The sequence below is a fragment of the Gymnodraco acuticeps genome, unplaced genomic scaffold, assembly GCF_902827175.1.
Source record: "Gymnodraco acuticeps unplaced genomic scaffold, fGymAcu1.1, whole genome shotgun sequence".
NCBI classification, from domain to species: domain Eukaryota; kingdom Metazoa; phylum Chordata; class Actinopteri; order Perciformes; family Bathydraconidae; genus Gymnodraco; species Gymnodraco acuticeps.
Genome location: NW_022991180.1, coordinates 6,085,836 through 6,105,564, shown reverse-complemented (window position 1 = coordinate 6,105,564; position 19,729 = coordinate 6,085,836). Strand labels below are relative to the sequence as shown.

At 39.1% G+C, this 19,729-nt stretch overlaps 1 protein-coding gene across 3 annotated transcripts; it reads left to right on the top strand.

Annotated features, from left to right (window-relative positions):
• The first annotated feature begins 1,665 nt into the window (after nt 1-1,665).
• minpp1a (multiple inositol-polyphosphate phosphatase 1a) lies at nt 1,666-19,140 on the top strand. 3 transcript variants are annotated; one of them, XM_034237774.1, is made up of 5 exons: nt 1,666-2,342; nt 2,417-2,611; nt 3,272-3,369; nt 4,143-4,273; nt 5,133-5,761. In XM_034237774.1, the coding sequence occupies exons 1-5, from the start codon at nt 1,766-1,768 to the stop codon at nt 5,509-5,511; spliced, it is 1,380 nt and encodes a 459-aa protein (XP_034093665.1). In that variant the 5' UTR covers nt 1,666-1,765; the 3' UTR covers nt 5,512-5,761. The 3 variants fall into 3 exon arrangements, with proteins under 3 accessions (XP_034093665.1, XP_034093664.1, XP_034093663.1); XM_034237773.1 differs by lacking the exons at nt 2,417-2,611; nt 3,272-3,369; nt 4,143-4,273; nt 5,133-5,761 and adding exons at nt 9,907-10,101; nt 10,583-10,680; nt 11,396-11,526; nt 18,184-19,140 and having other exon boundaries at nt 1,669-2,342; XM_034237772.1 differs by lacking the exons at nt 1,666-2,342; nt 2,417-2,611; nt 3,272-3,369; nt 4,143-4,273; nt 5,133-5,761 and adding exons at nt 6,350-7,026; nt 9,907-10,101; nt 10,583-10,680; nt 11,396-11,526; nt 18,184-19,140.
• Nucleotides 19,141-19,729: the final 589 nt, after the last annotated feature.

Sequence of the window (19,729 nt, the reverse complement as noted above, 5' to 3'; positions counted from 1 at the left end):
CAAAAATACGGAATGCGGTGTCATGGGTTGCAATAACACAAACAAAACAACACTACGATGGACTTCACATTTCATGGCATTTTTTTTTTTTTTATTTAGGCAAAGGATGCGTGAGAAGACATGTTACCACCATGGGAGCTCTAAAGTTGTAGCACAGGAGGAGCATTTGAATGCAGCAACAGTGTTTAATGCACGTATCATTTAGCTTTTTAGATTAAAAAACATACTAAAGTACACTCTTTGTTGTGAGGGTTTTTAACCAAAGCTCAGAAATGGGTGGAATTGGGTAATGGTGGAAATCCATATAACAATATGAACCAAACATATGTATTCCAACAATATAGTGAAATCTCTATGTAAATGCAAAACTTGCAAAGACCAAGTTAGTTTATCTAATTACAATATGCTTCACAATAATTATTTTTGACAGCTAGACACATATGATCATGATCAATTCCAATGTTGATATTTGTATTATACTTAATTGAGCTGGACAGTAGTGGGGGAAGTCATCCATCATCTTATAAAGTCCATGAAGTTGCACAAAATAAAACATTTCTGATTTGTTTTTGTTTGAACTTTACAAGTGTCATTTGACATCTTAATAAATATATTCGCACTAATTCTTGCTTTTCACTCACACTACTTTTGATACCACTGATCAACTGTTTGACGAGTTGGCATATCTTGAAACAGCACTGAGTGGATTTTCTTCAGTTGAGCCTGACAATACATTCACTGTCTCTATTGGTCACTTTACATCCTTATCAGCCTACGTGTTGTAATTATTTCATGGATCAACAGCAGATCTGTTTTACTTAATCTTTTAAGACCTATTCGGGTTAATTTGTAAAAGCCCTTATGCTGTGTAAAGTGTGATTGTCTGACTGCCATTTACTCACATAAAAAACAGGAGTGCTTGTGATTGACACTGATAACAATAAAACATCTTTACGACCAAGGAAGAAATCCCTCCGGATTATAAAAGACCCCCAGCCACAAACTGTTCTGTCTGCTGCCGTCTGGCAGGCGTTACCGAAGCATCCGGACTAAAACCACCAGACTCAGGGACAGTTTCATCCCAAAGGCAATAAAACTGTTAAACACCTGAAATGTTGAAGCAAAATCTGTTAAACACCTGAACAGTTGAAACAACATCCTTAATATTCATCTGGCTGCTACTTAAAAAATATTTTAAAATTATTTATCTATTTACCTATATATCATATTTAACTTGCATATAGACTCTTATTGCACAATTTCACTTTTTAAACTATTTTTCTTTTTGTATTACTATTTACCATTTACTTGCACTATATTTTCTGTTTATCTGTGTTTTGTGTTGTACTGTTGGAGAAGCCTGTGACTCAAGATTTTTATCGGCATAACTACACTGTAGCTATGTTCGTATGACTAAATAAAGAACCTTGAAACTTGAAGCTCAGACCATGGCGTTTATTATAAAACCCTATAAAATGTGTGCAATACCTCTTTATTCAGCACTCAGGAAAAACAGATAATTGTATCATTAGAATTATGAAATGTAGCCAGCTTTGAACGAGGACTTTATTTTCCATTCTTACTATTTACATTTCGGTGGTCATCAATTGCTATTGTGAAATAATATGTTTACTTTACCTTGCAGTGAGGACACAAAGTTGACTGGACTCTGCTCAGTCCTATTTTAAACACTGTCACAGTTGTTTTGGATTTAGATACATTTTGGGGACAGCTGCATTTTAAACCTTTTCTTGCGTGGAAAATTATGAATTTTTTTCGGAAGTTCACTGTCATTCATGTTCTCATCATCCCCTGCTGTGTAGTTAATTATGTAACTCCTGAGGACAATTTGGACATACCATCAATTGCCAAATATTTCAACACAAAAGGGAGGTATGAAGAAGTGAACCCGCATCTCCTAAAGGACATACTCGCTGTAAACACATCTATCCTGCAGCCTCCATCTGCACAATGTCAACCATTTCATCTGACGGCGATAATAAGACACGGCACGAGGTACCCGACGAGCAAAAACGCCAAGGAGATGCAGCATCTCTACAACATGGTTCTTCACAACGCCACAGGCGAAGAGAGCTGGCTGCGGGAAATCCAGAGCCAGTGGCGGATGTGGTACACTGAGGACATGGACGGCAGGCTGGTGCAGAAAGGTGTGGAGGATCACAAGCATCTGGCCATCAGGCTGTCAAAGCTGTTCCCCTCACTGATCTCAGAGGAGAAGCTCCGAGGAGGATTCATCAAATTCATAACCAGCTCAAAGCACAGGTGTGTCAACAGCACGCTGTCCTTCAAGGCAGGACTGACAGAGCTGTGGGCGATTACAGGTATGACTGTAATACAATGTATCATGATTTACAACATACATTTTCATAATAACGTTTCCCTTTTTTCTACCCAGATCAGGACTTTGACCATGCAATTAATGATTCTGTCATGAGGTTTTTTGACCATTGCACCAGGTACGTGCAGGACGTTGATAATAAAACCTCAGCTCTGTCAGAGATCAACAAGTTCAGGCAGGGACCAGAGATGAGGAGGGTCACGGAGAAGATGGCAGACCGTCTCGGAGTCCAGTACAGTCTCATCACACAAGGTCATATCTGCAGAAACACTACTTTTCTACACTGTTGAGAGTGTTGTGTACATTTTCTCTGAAATCGTGTAGCCTTTTTCATAACTTGAAATTACCCATGTGCTATCATAATCATCCAAATAATAATGACACAATATCTTTTTTTGTCTAGCACCCTTCATACAAAACTTGCAGCTAAATATTTCTTACATTAAACAAATGTAACATGCAAAACAAGCTTACTTAAACCAATTTACAGAATTACATGTGTGTCACTGCCTGAAACCACATTTAAATTAGACACTGTATATCAGTAATTGCACCTCAGAGTTTACACTTAGACTGTCAAGTGTTTGGGATAGTGTTCTCAACATTTCAATTATCACATTTCACACTGGGTGGAGCTGTTTACTAATTTGGTAGTGCTGAGGCCTCTGTAGCAGGTTGTAGTGAGCTCTTATTCATAGCCTTGAATAAGTATCATAGTCTTCCAAAGGATGCAATAATAAAGTGTCTTTTCAAATGTTTTCATGTTAAGATTAAGATAAACTACTTTCTGAGCAATTGTAGTGTTTTTGTTGTATAGAAGGAAGTCTTTTTCTGGCATTTCAGGTTTGTAAATGGCTGAGTCTCCTCCATGCTTTCACCACTAAACATTGTATACCCACCCTTCTCCAGCAGATATGGCTGATGCTGCATTTGACCTGTGTGCTTATGAATTTGCAATCAAGGCAGTGAACTCGCCTTGGTGTCAACTTTTCGATGAGGAAGATGCAAAGGTAGGAGAAATTGGCATTCAATTGTATGTAGATCAAATGTGGTAAGTGCATGTTCATTTATTCATGGGGTATTGTATTACTGTGAGAACAAACAGGATGCTCCTCTGCACAATATACCATTTTCACAGGCTCTCGTGATTGCAGGAATGGCACAGGTGTCACAAACAACATTACTGATGGCTCTGTTCTATTTAAGTGTCCCAAGAAGACATGACAGTGTGACAGGGAGCCAGCGTGCACAACCAAGAAGATACGCTTTGTCTGCTGTGACATGTCATGATGAATATGAGATGCTACTAAAAATGTGCACTTGTGAAAATGCATTGTATACACATCTAAATAAATTACATCATTTCATACAAAAATATAATAAAGTAAAGTAAGAAATCAGGGGGAAGGAAGGTAAATAAAATGATAAAAATCTATTCATAAAATATAATTAACAGACACTTAGGTTAAACAGCTCGGTCTGATCTGGGTCAGATATACACGGCAGCTTCAGCTTTATTCATAATACAAATAATTTAGATTCCCTAATGCTCGTTTCTAAGGAGTATACACTAAAAAATCTAAATGTATTGCTTGTTTTCCACACCATTCACTCATTGAGAAAATCCTTTGGCACTATACTGTCTGTATGTGTAAAAGGAAGCGTGTTTACTCATGCAGTTGAACATGTCGTCTCAGAAAATGCTAAATTGACCCTTCTTAAAATATATTTTTTTAAAAAGCCGCCCACTTACAGGTTACATTTATACTATCTGCACCAACAGGTAATAGAGTATGCAAGTGACCTGAGGGAATACTGGAAAAGAGGATACGGTTATGATATTAACAGCAAGTCGAGCTGCATTCTCTTCCACGACGTGTTTAACCGACTTAACAAGGCAGCAAGTGAGAACAAGTAAGTACGCTATAATAACCTGCAGTCCGTACACATGTAGGTTATACTTGTTGAAAATTTAGATTAATGCATTCATTGGATTAGGAAAAATAATCATCTGTGTCATTGGTTTTACTCAGCTTGTCCCATAAAGTATAGTTAGTATAGAGGTTTCAAATGTGCCCTTAGACTCATATAGACTATAATCTAACTGTGGTATAAACACTTGTCCAACACCCCACATTTCTTAAAGATTTCATTTTCTCTTTTATAGCCATATTGGCAGGCGATATTACAGAATTTGGTTTTGATACAATTCCAGGGAATACCAGAGCCAGGATCACCAAAATCAATATGATGTATTGTTAAATGCAGCTAATTTGCTTTCATGTTAGAAAGAAAAATATAGATTTTAAATACCAGCAACTCATTTGCCACTCAACAACCATTTATTTTTATTTTCTCTGTTAAATTCAGATTCACATGCATGTTTAAACACAAGACTACTACGTTGTCTTTTTAATAGCAAATAACAAATGGTGATTGAGCAAATTCTCTGAATTAATAAGTTATTGCAAAGTAAATGCACACAGCACCAGCCAAAACGCAAATATTGCAGCACTAAGAAGAGAGCAGGATGTGTCAATCCTATTGATGTTATAGTCAGATGATCTGCCTGATGAAGGGGTCAGTATTATCTTGTGTTTTAGTTATACTAAACACTTATATTTATGTAATGCAGATCCTTGTGTCACAGCAGAACATATGTTTAATTCTGAAGCCCATTTGTTGGACCTGTGACCTAAGATTTTCAACGACATAATTACTCTGTAGCTATGTTAATTTGACAATAAAGAACCTTGAACCTTGTGAATGTCAGGTCAGGACAGCAGGTGACTGAAGCTGTCACAGTCCAGGTGGGCCATGCAGACACTCTGCTGCCACTGCTCACCCTCCTGGGTTTCTTCAAGGACAACGTATCCCTGAATTCAAGTAACTACGCCACACAGACCCAACGCTCCTTCCGCACCAGCCACATGTTGCCCTATGCAGCTAACCTCCTCCTGGTGCTGTACGACTGTGGAGCCGGAGAGCTGAGGCTGCAGGCGCTGCTCAACGAGAAGCCTGTGACTTTCCCCGGGTTGAGCGACCAGCAGGCCTCCATGCCTCGCTATGAAGACGTCAAAGATAACTACAGCGAGCTGCTCCAAGGCTGTGACTTTGAGACCGAGTGTCAGCTGTTCAAGAGTCCTGCTTAACTTTAGGAAGACAGGGAAGATCCTGGAAAATAGGTTTATAGTCGCTTTGTATGTATTATTTGCTAAGCTAAATAAACCCTATACTCTTACCCTGAACATGTTGCGAGATGAATGAGCATCTTCTTAATGTACTGCTTTAGACATTTCAAATATTGATTTTGTAAGTTGATTACATTGCTGCTTGCTTTAATCAAACATGTTCAGGATGCACTAACTTTTTGAAGCACTGGATTGAAAACTGAGAACTTAACTAACTGTTTCTGGCTGTCTTTCTTTCAATACAAGATTAGCTTGCAAAAACGGAATATATTATCCGCAAAACAAAAATAATAGACTATATAAAATGGCAGGATGATGAATACAATAGACAGTACAGTAGGCAAGGTAATCTTCAGTGGGTCATTAAATGGTAGATAGCAATAATGTTAAAATGTATACTAAGTACATTTACTCTTAGTTTATTTACACATTTGATGTATTTTATGGATACAACTTTATTAATTGTGTGGTTGAAATCACAAGCTACAGTATATGGTTACAATACCAGCCCAAAATGTATTTATAACTGAGTAATATTTTACATTTATATAATTGTGAAATGGGCGATGCTGCTGAATAAGTATTTGTATTTTTGTATTTTAGTAAAGTAGCCTACACTTTATGATAATCCTTTTTTTCTTTAGACATGCAGGACTTTGACCCTTAACAAATAATTGCTACACTGTGAGTCACCTCACCTACTAAAGTACAAGCAGTCACGTGATCAAAACTGATACATTTTCATTATTTGTTATTATGTAAACTTAGTGCAATTTATGGGACAGGCTCTGATTGGTTGAAAAGTCCAACGTGGTGACGCGGCATCAGTTGTGAGGTCTGAGAGAGCACGCGGCCATACAAACAAAAAGTAGCCTACATGTCTCATCATGCTGGTCGTTTTGTGGATAAACATTGTTGTTTTTATCACGATCTCAACTAGCTTTGGCATCTGTTTTCGTGACTATGTGAATCATGAGGACAATTTGGACATACCAGCAATCGCCAAATATTTCACCACGAAAGGGAGGTATGAGGAAGTGAACCCGCATCTCATAAAGGACATACTCGCTGTAAACACATCTATCCTGCAGCTTCCATCTGCACAATGTCAACCATTTCATCTGACGGCCATAATAAGACATGGCACGAGGTACCCGACGAGCAAAAACGTCAAGAAGATGCAGAAACTGTACGAGCTGGTCATGAGCAGCGCTTCGGGCAAAGAGAGCTGGCTGCGGGAAATCAAGAGCCAGTGGCGGATGTGGTACACTGAGGACATGGACGGCAGACTGGTGCAGAAAGGTGTGGAGGATCACAAGCATCTGGCCATCAGGCTGTCAAAGCTGTTCCCCTCTCTGATCTCAGAGGAGAAGCTCCGAGGAGGATTCATCAAATTCATGACCAGCTCAAAGCACAGGTGTGTCAACAGCACGCTGTCCTTCAAGGCAGGACTGACAGAGCTGTGGGCGATTACAGGTATGGCAGCAGTGGCGGTTCTAGAACATTTTACATGGGGGGGCAAAGGGGGGGGCAAGAGGTCATGCAGGGTGGCATGGGAGGGCGGACAGTACGTGGTATTTTATACTGTATATAACCTATTTATTGTTAATTCATGCCCTAACACAAGTGTTCTTAATGCACAAGAGAAACAAGGTGTTCAGAAAAACAATCGGGTGCCCTTTGAGTCCCCCAAGCTTACCTCAACCATTTTAAATGAAAGGAAACTACAAAATGTATTTTTAAAGCAATGAATTAATGGAACAGGTTTTTTTGCATTACAATGTCAAACTAAATATATATTTTGTTTTAAAAAAAATTGGTTTTCTTAGTATTAGACAGACATATTTGCATGTCCTCACTAAGCATTATTACATATTAATTTAATATCAAACCAATCAAAATGGCCAATTATCCCAAAATGTTGCTGCTAATATAATCATATGCTTGTCAACTTTAACTGATCAAAAAATAAATTCTGAAAAAATACTTGAATTATCTATGAAATTGCAATATTGTCCCTCAGTTTGTTTCAACCCCGTCACGCCATACCATTTACCCTCCTATTAAAATAATGGATCAGTCCATGTGTGATCTGCATTGAGGGAATTACATCACAAAAGTGTCAGTTTCTTCTCTTACCTATATTTCAGTTTTTGTATTTTCAGATTAAGATTGACAAACTGAACATTTCAACTTATAATTAAGTACACAAATGACATCACCCATCTCTTCAGAGAGCTGAAGGTGACCTGTGCAGCAACACATTTCAATCAATATGTGTCAATACTAAGAGCTGCTAGATTGTGCTGTTGTGATGGAATATGTAAGGAGAATAAGAACATACCATGTGGTCCAGCTGGAGTTTCATCTGCCTCCTGATCCCTGCCTCTGTCCCTCTTTCTGACACTTCATCTTTATTCCTCACATACATTTCTTCTTCTTCACTAATGTCTTAATCTCCTCCTCCTGCTCTGACCCTCCTGGTCTCTTCATCTCCTCCTCTTCCTCCTGCTCTGACCCTCCTGGTCTCTTCATCTCTCTTTTCCTTTTCCTCTTTCTGTTCGTCCTGATCACTTCTCATATGTCTTTGTGTTGTTGTTGAATCAGTCCTATACTCTGGTCTGCAAGAGTCTACTTGTGAAAAGCACTGGTACAAATGCTTGTATAACTTTACGCGTTAGGGCCATGTAGCCTAGCTAATATGTAGCATATCATATAACATCAGAAAGTATTGATCAAGCGCACACAGGCAGCTGTGTTTGGATCCAGTTTTTACAGTAAAGGATGTATCCTGGTTTCATTGATCTGGCCTCATTGCTGTGATGTGTAGTTTACGTGGATTTAATAGTAGGCTACCGCGTAGTTTAGCAAAGTGATCGATCTCCCAGCTAACGCTGTCTGCGTAGTATTTTGTAACGTAACACCCCAAACAGCGCCCGTCTGTTAAATGCTATCGATTCAAACGGCAGCGTTTTATTAATATTTAGTTTCAAGCTCTCGTCCTTAGTAAAAACAAAACTAGTGGAAAGGGAAATGCTCCCAGGGGAAGCTGATCCATAGGTGCTGGGACAGCTCGCTCCCTCTCTGCAGCGGTGTGAGCCGCGGTCTGTGTGAACGCCGCTCGGCAGTTTAATGCAGGGCCGTAGCTGCGTTTTTAACGGACCTAAAATTATATTTAAAATGATTCACTTTTAACTAATGTAATGCTTGTTTTGTTGCTTGAGAAGCTTGTGGAAATAGTGTAGGTTTGTTTTAGTACAGTTTTAGGGAAACAAAAGTTAGGGGGGCAGCTGGGGGGGGGGAAAGGCTCTACAGTGGGGGGGGGCAGCTGCCCCCCCTTGCCCCCCGTAGATCCGCCCCTGTATGGCAGTGATCAAATAACCGAGGTGATGTTTGTTTAAGGGTTGATATTATTTGACAGACTTTCACTCCATTCAGCATCTTTTTCCTCAGTTACACAGATTGTCAGGGGACTGTTATCTCACACAGAGCACACAGGGTTTCATTTAGGGTCCCTAAATGAAACCCTGTGTGCTCTGTGTGAGATAACAGTTTACAATTAGGGACTGTCAATACATTGTAAGACACTGTTATATCAAAGTGACTGCAAAGCCCCGTCTATGGTGGTAATTTTTTTAGTAGTCATCACACCGTTAGGCCCTGGTTAGTAACTGTCGTTTTTATGAAAAGAAAAAGCTTCTGTGTTTTATTTCGTAGAACAAAGCATTACAATCTGAGCTTGTGTTAACAACAGACCTTATCATCTCTATTGAAATGTTTATGTAAATATCCAACCTCAAACTAACTTTACCGCCAATACAATATAAAAAAAAAAATTGTCGGGACGGGTGGCGCAGTGGTCTGTGCATCCGATCTTCAGATCAAGGGGGAGTGCTGGGGAACTCTAGTTCGAAACCCGCTCCTGCCGCCACTGCGTCAGGCCGTTGTGTCCTTGGGCAAGACACTTCACCCGGATTTGCTCCTGTGTGTATTATCCACAGTACATGTATAATACTAATGTGTACTTGTAAAAGCGCCTCGATGACCTCGAGGCGTGAAGATGGACGGTGTGGCGCAGTGCGCTGTGCAATGATCATCAGATCAAGGGGTGAAACCCGCCGCTGCTGCGTCTGTAAAGCCGGTGTGTCCTTGGGCAAGACACTTCACCTGAACTTGCTCCTGTGGGTATTGTCCACAGTATCTGACCATTGCATGTATGTGTATGTGTAATGTGTGTATATGTAAAGCGCTTTGAGTCATTGAAAAAGCGCTATAATAAATGTAAGGAATTATTATTAAAAGTATTCACCACTTTAACAGATTATCAGAGTAATATGTAACTTTGTTCCTACACAGATAAGGAGTTTGACCACGAAGTGAATGATGCTCTCATGAGGTTCTTTGACCATTGCCCCAGGTTTGTGCAGGAAATTGATCAGAACCCCACAGCTCTGTCAGAGGTGGACAAGTTCAGACATGGACCAGAAATGAGGAGGGTCACGGAGAAGATTGCTGACAGTCTCAGAGTCCCCTACAATACCATCAATGACGGTCAGTCGTAGAGCAAGTATTCTGATTCTTTATTTAATAAGCATGCCTGTGAGACGTTTAGAAAACATTGTTTTGCACAATAATATAGGAAAAAACAATTTAGGGAAGTCTTGGCCTCCCCTAGCCTTATTTACCTGCCACTGGTAAAATGCATGAAGTCAACCAATACATGTGGAAGAACTAGAGACAGGGCTACACTATTGCAAAAATAATGCAGGACCCAGTTGGTATTGTACTTTAGTGGTGAACATTTTCAACGAACTTACAAGTAATCAAATCAACAAATCATTTTTTTTAAATCTATGTTGGGTGTTATTTTTCATTGTGAGGAGCTAGTGCTGGTACCTTCTCCGTATTAAAAAAGATTTGGGACAGGGCTGGGTTTTTCTTTCTTACTTTAGCTTGCTTTTCTGATGTTACTTAACCGAGCTTTAATGGCCGACTGTCCTCTCTGATTTTACTTATCAACATTTTGCTGCAGATATGGCCGAAGCTGGATTTTATTTGTGTGCTTATGAGTTAGCCATCAAGACCGTGAACTCCCCCTGGTGTCAGCTTTTTGATGAGGTGGATGCACAGGTACGTCACTCAGCTACTGAACAATTGTTTGGAGGAGATGTTTATTAGTCAGTAACCTAATTTTGAGTGGAATTACTCTTGTTTATTTATCATAATAGATTACTTTGTGAAGTGTTTTACTTTTTCAGGTTTTTCTTTTTCAAATCAAATGTGTACAAATCAATATAAACTCTACACTTTATAACTTAACATGTTCTTAAATGCAAGTCCGCAAGGAACATAAAATCTAGATAAAAGACAGAGGGAAATAATCCAAGTTTAAGCAAACAAACAGACCTATCTTATCAGTTTAAAAATACCTATTACTATCAGTGTTAGACCCTCAGTCAATGCAGGAACAATGTCATCAAAGGTCGGAAATATGTCTAATCGATTTATTTTAACTTGAATTTAATTTTGAATTTCACTGCTGCAAATTGACTTCTGCTGAGTTGATTACATTGGTAAAACGGTATTGTCTCTGTTGAACAAACAAAATGAACAAATAAAAACTGTTGAATGAAAAAAAAAAAGGTTGTATAAAAGCTGTCTAATTATTTATCTGCATTTTAACGTAATTCATTTGTCGAGAAACCTTTTGCCGTTATCCATGTCACAAATAGTGTTTTGTGTCTTGTGTTACAAGCCGACCTATCACTCGGGAAGACTGAAATGTTATACCCCATTACAAAATAATGAAAGCTGTAGCAATAATTTGTACTTTCTGGTTCAACAGGTTATGGAGTATGCCAACGACCTAAAGCAATTCTGGAAAAGAGGTTACGGTTATGATATTAACAGCAAATCGAGCTGCATTCTCTTCCATGACGTGTTTAATCGACTGAAGAGAGCAGCCGATGAGAACAAGTGAGTACAAACATATGCTCCTAAAACATATTCAATACTTTTTCAGACAATGTCTAACTCTATATATTAAATTGTGCTACATTTTAAGTTTTCTTACTTTCAGACTAATCTTATTTTAAACTTGAATTTAAATGTCTGGGAAATAGCAACATCCTTACTAAAGATGTACAACTTGCAGGGAATGCGTTGGGTACTATTTTTATCTGTGGATGAATACACATTTGGTTTCTCTAGACTCCAGAGACGTATTTACAGCAACAGTTTACCGTATATGAGAGTGTCCTAAACTACACTGCCGCTGTTAATTAAAACAAACGAAGGTGCAACTGTGTGGCTCATTAATGTATTTTTAATACATTTTGAACAGCGATGGAGGTATTTAGAATTCATATATATCAGGCATTCAACACACAGACCATATTTGTTCTTACATCAATTATTTGTTGGTTTACGTCTTTAACTAATGTGTGAACAATAGGAACCATTTTGAATATCAATAGTCTTGTCTTTCAAATCACTGCATGGTAAGACACTGAGTTATAAAACAAGACACTACACGTATAACTCTTATAGGTAGAGCTGAAATGATTTGTAGATTAAATAAAAAGCTCAAGCAAAATATAGGTAGACAACTTTTGTTGCTGTCAAAGCAGATTCTCCAATGTCATGGTCTTGTTATTTTTCTCAGTTTTATATTATTATAACTTTTGGTTGGGTATAAATAATATCCATTTAATTTTGAAGTGAATGTGAATCCAGGGACAAATTATGTTTCATTATAATTTAGTTCGCAAAAGTGCATTTGTGCTGCATTCGTGTATTTGTGCTGCATTCGTGTAGTGTCAGAATAATCAGCAGGGTTCGTACTATGGTCATTGAAAACCTGGAAAAGTCATGGAAATTCAAAATGCAAATTCCAGGCCCTGGAAAAGTTATGGAAAACAATATGTTTCCCAAAGTTTTGGAAAAGTCATGGAAATGTAACTAAAGTTGCGTCAAATATAATTTACATTTGATCTAATCGTCGAAATAATCTGCGGTCGCGAGCTGTTATGTGCCATCATGACGCGCATGGTGTTATTTTTTAATATATGAAGCGCGAGCTGTGTGCTCGAGTCGTCCTGCCTGTCGGCTGAACTCTGCTGCGCCGGGATGAGGGTCAGCTACATTATCTACGGTGCGTTCGTGTTAACTGTGCGGAGTCTATGGAGTCAGATTTGGGTCAATATTCTCGCGCGTAAAACAAGCTACTCACGAGCGGAAAATGTGCTTTTACACGCGCATAAAATGACCCTCGCGCGCAGATTAAACCCCTGCGAGCGGCGCTCGCTCGCGAGAGAGACAGCCCTCTTGCTTGCTCGCGGGAGTGTCAGCCTCGCGGAGTCTGTCTACTAGAGATGGGCGAGTCATGATTCATCCGGATCATTAACCCGGATCCTAGTAATGAGCCGGTCGTGACGAGTCTCCCTCTCGATTAACCCGAGTCCTTTGAGTCCTACACCTGATGTGACGTAACAATTAAAACTATAAATTGCGTCACTCTTTACTCTCTTTATAACGTGTACAATCACATTACAACGTTGTTGTATCCAGAGATCCAGCAGACTCGTCGCCATGCACGAATCAACAGCAAATTCAGCCCCTCCTCCGGCTCCCGCGAGAGTCCCGTGAGCCGTGAGTGAGCCGTGAGTCGTTGGACTCGCGGGAGCCGTGAGTGAGCCGTGAGCCGTGAGTGAGCCGTGAGCCGTGAGTGAGCCGTGAGTCCGCAAATCTCTGAGTCTGCTGCGACTCGTCGAGGGAGCCGTGGGACTCGCGGGAGCCGTGGGACTCGGAGGAGGGGCTGAGTCTGCTGTAGATTCGTGCATGGGGACGAGTCTGCTGGATCTCTGGATCTGCTGCCTGCTATATGTTACGGCTCTGAGTCCTCGTAGGCTACTGGTCTCTCTCGATCATTGACCTGGATTCACGGATCCCGCGATTTTTCCGGCTCTAAATTAAGTTTCAGTGTAGACTTCTAACAAAATGGTCATGTTGTGCAACAGTCTCCTGTAATAATATCTGCATTTCCAATAAGGATCTTACTTGGAAACTCGTTTATTTTGAACATGGCACACAAAAAGAAACAAATGATAGAAAATTGCAAAACAGTTAGAATATATAAAATGTAATTATACAATTGTTATTAATATTATTATTATTATTATTAAATGAAAACACAATTGTGCAAAATTAGCTTAAGTACAGGAACATATTAAAATAACTATATACATATAATGCAAAACACTTATTTTTTAAAATGCACACACACACACATGTTTTATTAAAGCAAAAGACACTGTGTAGCGGAGGTTAATGTAACGTTAGTTTAATATGCTGGTTAAATGCAACAACTTTTCGGTTTCACCGGTAGGATTTCTACGGTCTTGGTCATGCTGACTCATATGACTCAAATGACTCAAATGACTCGTATGATCCGGATCTCTTCAATGATTGACTCAGAAGACTCCGAGTCCATAAAATGATCCGGATTTGCCATCTCTACTGTCTACGCGCGCGTGAAAAGTTTCTGGCACTTTGGGGCGGAGCCACTGGACTTTGATTGACAGCTGCCAGGAAACCCGGGGTTGCCAGGTTTGATAAATGCCTGAACTACCAAGAGCCGAGCAGTGACGGCAGCAAAATCTAGGTGCGTACAGCAGACAGTAGCTAGCAGTTTTCGACGGACACAGCCCACTGAAAAATATATTGTTTTATATCAAATTAATGTATATTACATTACATTGCATTTAGTTGACGCTTGTATCCAAAGCGACTTACAATAAGTACATTCGACCAGGAAGACACAACCTTGAAGAAAACAGAATCATATATATATATATATATATATATATATATATATATATATATATTAGCTGTACACTTTACGAATATAATAGTTTTTTATGGACAACTTTACCATTCAATCTCGTCCAACTGATTTTGCTGCCGTCACTGCGCGGCAGAGCCGCTCGCGGGGGTTTAATCTGCGCGCAAGGGTCATTTTATGCGCGTGTAAAATCACATTTTCCGCTCGTGAGTAGCTTGTTTTACGCGCGAGAATATTGACCCAAATCTGACTCCATAGAAGTCACTGTGGCACAGACTGCACCGCTGGTGAACAGCTGTTAGAACGGGCCGTTCAGGTGTTCAGGTGTTCAGAGCAGAGCGGCAGAGCGTGATGTGAACTGAAACGTTTTTCTGTCGCAAATATTATTTAAGGAATCGTTGAGCTAGCTAGCTAGCATACATTGTCACTATCTGCTAACGTTAGCTTTAGCCTTCGTTTTCTAATCGTTTTTTTCATAGGCTATAAACAGAGGTGGTATAATTATAGATATTGTGCTAGAGTAAAAGTAGAAGTACTCCGATCTTGTACTTTAGTAGAAGTACTCAGATCTTATACTTTAGTAGAAGTACTCAGATCTTGTACTTAATAAAAGTAGAAGTACCAGAGAGTAGGAATACTCTATCACAGTAAAAGTCCTGCATTCAAAATGTTCCTCAAGTAAAAGTAGAAAAGTATTATCATCAAAATATAGTGAAAGTAGCGACAGTAAAAGTAGTCATTGTGCAGATTGGTCCATTTCAGAATAATATATATGATGTGTTTTATAATGATTGATCAAAGTGTTCTCAAAGCTGGTAAAGGTGCAGCTAGTTTGAATGACTTTGTATACTGCAGGGTAGCTTGTATTAAATACATGTAGTGGAGTAGAAGTACACCATGTACCTCTGAACTGTAGTGCAGTAGAAGTACACCATGTACCTCTGAACTGTAGAGGAGTAGAAGTACACCATGTACCTCTGAACTGTAGTGGAGTAGAAGTACACCATGTAGCCTACCTCTGAACTGTAGAGGAGTAGAAGTACACCATGTACCTCTGAACTGTAGAGGAGTAGAAGTACACCATGTACCTCTGAACTGTAGAGGAGTATAAATACACCATGTACCTCTGAACTGTATTGGAGTAGAAGTACACCATGTACCTCTGAACTGTATTGGAGTAGAAGTACACCATGTACCTCTGAACTGTAGAGGAGTAGAAGTACACCATGTACCTCTGAACTGTAGAGGAGTAGAAGTACACCATGTACCTCTGAACTGTAGAGGAGTAGAAGTACACCATGTACCTCTGAACTGTAGAGGAGTAGAAGTACACCATGTACCTCTGAACTGTAGAGGAGTAGAAGTACACCATGTACCTCTGAACTGTAGTGGAGTAGAAGTACACCATGTACCTCTGAACTGTAGAGGAGTAGAAGTACACCATGTACCTCTGAACTGTAGAGGAGTAGAAGTACACCATGTACCTCTGAACTGTATTGGAGTAGAAGTACACCATGTACCTCTGAACTGTATTGGAGTAGAAGTACACCATGTACCTCTGAACTGTAGAGGAGTTGAAGTACACCATGTACCTCTGAACTGTATTGGAGTAGAAGTACAAAGTAGCAAAACATTTAAATACTTAAATAAAGTACAAGTATCTCAAGTAAAATTGTACCCAAGTATAGTACTTGAGTTTATGAACTTAGTTACTTTACACCAGTGGCTATAAAGATAGAAAGACTAAGCCTTGCACAGAGGCATGACAATACATTTTCAAAATGCTCAACAGTGCTGCCAAAATTATAAACTGACTACTGCTACACAATTAAAATAAATGCTTTTATATATTTCTATTAGATGTGACTCTTTAGCATTTCTGTTATTATTACCTGCTGCTTTAGTTGTTCTGACTGCTAACATCCTCTGTTATTCCTCATTTTAAAGCTGATATTCCGTGGGCTCGGGTCCTTGTCACCTTTTTCATACCTGATGAGTTTGCATCCCTGACTACAGTTGCTTTCGCGTGTAGAAGCTAGTAAGCCTACTATTGGATTTGTTTTAGATAGGCACTACATGTTTCATATGCAGACCTTATTTTCCTGTTCCATGTTAAAATTAACCATTTTCAGTGGTCATTTTTTTTGGTCATGGAAAATGAGGTAAAGGTCATTGAGAAGTCATGGAAAATCATTGGTGAAAAAGTGTATAAACCTGAATTAGGTTCTGACTGGAAAAATCCATGTAATTGCACAATTGGCCTTGGCAGAGGTCAGCGCTCTCTGCCAGTCTATTTAAACAAGTTGGTTTATTTATGCAATTTTAAAAACACAGGTCTCTGTCCATCAATGTTTCTATGAACTGCACTGTTTGGGCCAATAAGTCCACTATACCCAAGCTCTGCTGGTCATGTAGGCTAAAGGTCACACTTCAATCTGAGTCCTAGAGTTACTAGAAACAAACACAGATGAACACAAAGTTCTTACTCCAATAGATTATTGACAAATTGTTAATTTTTTTACTTTTAAGTAACAGATTTTTTTTTTTAATATTGAAGTGCAACCTGGTGCATTTTGAGAGCAAAATGAATTTATGGTAAACAGATTTTCTTTTTCTTTATGGATATTTTACAAATCACTCCCCTTTTAAACTGTATTCTTCTTTTACTGTCAAATAGTATTTCATAACTGTTTTTCATTTATTCTCATAAATGGTGACCAAAACGTTTGAGACCCACTGAGATAACTAGACTAAAGTTAACTATCTACACAGAGAGTCCCTTACCTCACTGAGCTGTAGTTATCTCTCTCAGTCTGACAGGACAGAGCTCTCCCTTTCCTTGTTTTAGAAACAGCTTCTAATATCCGTTAAGCTAACCAGATGCTAACAACAACAATGCAAATAGTGAGTTTGGTAGAAATATACTGTATAATAGTAAAGTTATTTAAGATGATGCCATATTTATTAAAGATTTTACATTATAAATATTCCCCAAAATTATTCAAAAGCATATTCTTCCAAACTCCTTGCTGTAGTATGACACACATGAGACTTGATGTGTGTAGTGAGTTTGGTAGTAATGAGCTGTATAATAGTGATTGAATATTATTGTATTCTCTTTTTTCGGAGTTGCACTTTGCAGACGGTCCCTGAGCACTCGTTTCTTCTCCAGCTGCAGATAGAGACCAATGTAATGTGTCCAGCTCGGAGGACGGCGCGTATTGGCTTTTTTTGATCAAAATGTGATTGTAGTTCGTTGTCAGCCTTACCACGGTACTTAGGAGACGTCATTTGTGTCTGAATAACGTTTTGTTCATGAGTTATTGATCCGTGAAATCAGAATCTCCCAATATCGTTCCAACTTCACTAAACTAAGCCAGAAGAACGTCTCATTTCGTAGACCGCTCGGTTTGCCGTTCCTTCACTTTATTTTTATATACATTTATATTGGACGAAAACTTAGCGTGAGGAAAGGCAAGTAAGGCGTGAGATATGGGTTAATTGTGTGACTCTCACGCTCAATGCGTGAGTGTTGGCAGCCCTGTTTCATGTAATCTACTATTTAGGTTTTTTGTCAAATTAAATGTCTTGTCTCTATAGATTGATTAAACAAATCACGGCAACCAACTAATTGATTATAACACCTTTCGTTTCAGCACTAATATCTACAACATCTAGTTTAAGGTGTCCACATGACTTTTTTGCTGGTTGGTTCAGCATCAGGCTTAATTGTCCCTGAGCAGATTGTGTGTTTAACACCTGAAACTGATGTTTTATGTTGTGTATGTCAGGTCAGGTCAGCAGGTGACTGAAGCTGTGACAGTCCAGGTGGGCCATGCAGAGACCCTCCTGCCACTGCTCACTCTTCTGGGATTCTTCAAGAACAACGGATCAATCACTTCCACCAACTACGCCACACAGACTCAACGCTCCTTCCGCACCAGCCACATGTTGCCCTATGCAGCTAACCTCCTTCTGGTGCTGTACGACTGTGGAGCCGGAGAGCTGAGGCTGCAGGCGCTGCTCAACGAGAAGCCTGTGACTTTCCCCGGGTTGAGCGACCAGCAGGCCTCCATGCCTCGCTATGAAGACGTCAAAGATAACTACAGCGAGCTGCTCCAAGGCTGTGATTTTGAGACCGAGTGTCAGCTATTCAAGAGTCCTGCTTAACTCTGGGTAGACAGGGAAGATCCAGGAAAAGAAGTCATTATAGTGGCTTCAATGTATTTTAATTGCAAAAGGTGTGAACATTGTGATCCCCATATAGGAGTGTCAGAGTCTAAATTCCTAAACCATGTTCAAATCATTGTTTGGCATGGCCTTTTATCTGGAAGAAGAAAAACATAAGAAAACATTTTGACTCACTTCACCTTAAGGCTGAGAAAATGCAGATTTGGTTTCAGAAATTGATTCAGGCCTAGCTTTTAATTCCATACAACCTGTACCATTACAGTATTGCTTTTGCCAAGGTTTCTCTCCAGCAGTTAAATTGTGTTTGCAGTGTACACATTTTATTTAGCTTTTACCAAAATCCTTTCTTCTTGGTTTGAAAGAGCACAAGATTGTGTGGTCTGTCTGAATGACGACATGAATGGTGGTGTTTAATACATTATACTTTCCTTACAAGTCCTTTTAGTTTCCTATTCAAATATTTTTGGCAGGCGTGTTTCCGTTTTATTGCTCTGGCTACTCTGAATTTCATGATCATGGTTTGATTAAACTGCAACCTAAGTTATGGGCTAACTTTACAAGTTCTCTGGTCCTTATTTCACTTATCGTACTTTTTGTCTGGTCAATTATTTGTTTTGTGAACGTGTGTTATTTATTTTCTTTTTATAAAATATATATTATTCATGATGTTACTGTAGGATTTAATTAAAAATAGTAAACTAATTTAGATACTTTTGATAGAGTATTCCATGCATTATCGATGCATCTATGCATTTTTGTCATTGTTAGTGGTTGCCGTCGGTAAAGTGTAACTTAGTTTCATGCATAATAATCAGTCACTAAGTAAATTTACTCAAGTACTAAGTCCAATTGTGAGGAACTTGTACTTCACTTGAGCATTTTCCCATGATGTTACTTTATAGGGGAGACCAGGGACAGTTGCAACACTTTTTGGGCTTTCCCCAATTAGTAAAAAAACATTTACAATAGGATAGCCATTTTGCTATATTATACATTATCAATATGTCAGCTACTGAAACAATGTAATTAAGATGTTTTTATGAAATAAGTACAGGTTGGAAAATGTATTTTTTTTTTAACTCAACTGTTACAACTGTCCTTTTGTACAGGGACAGTTGTAGCACATGCCAGGCACGGTTGTAACAT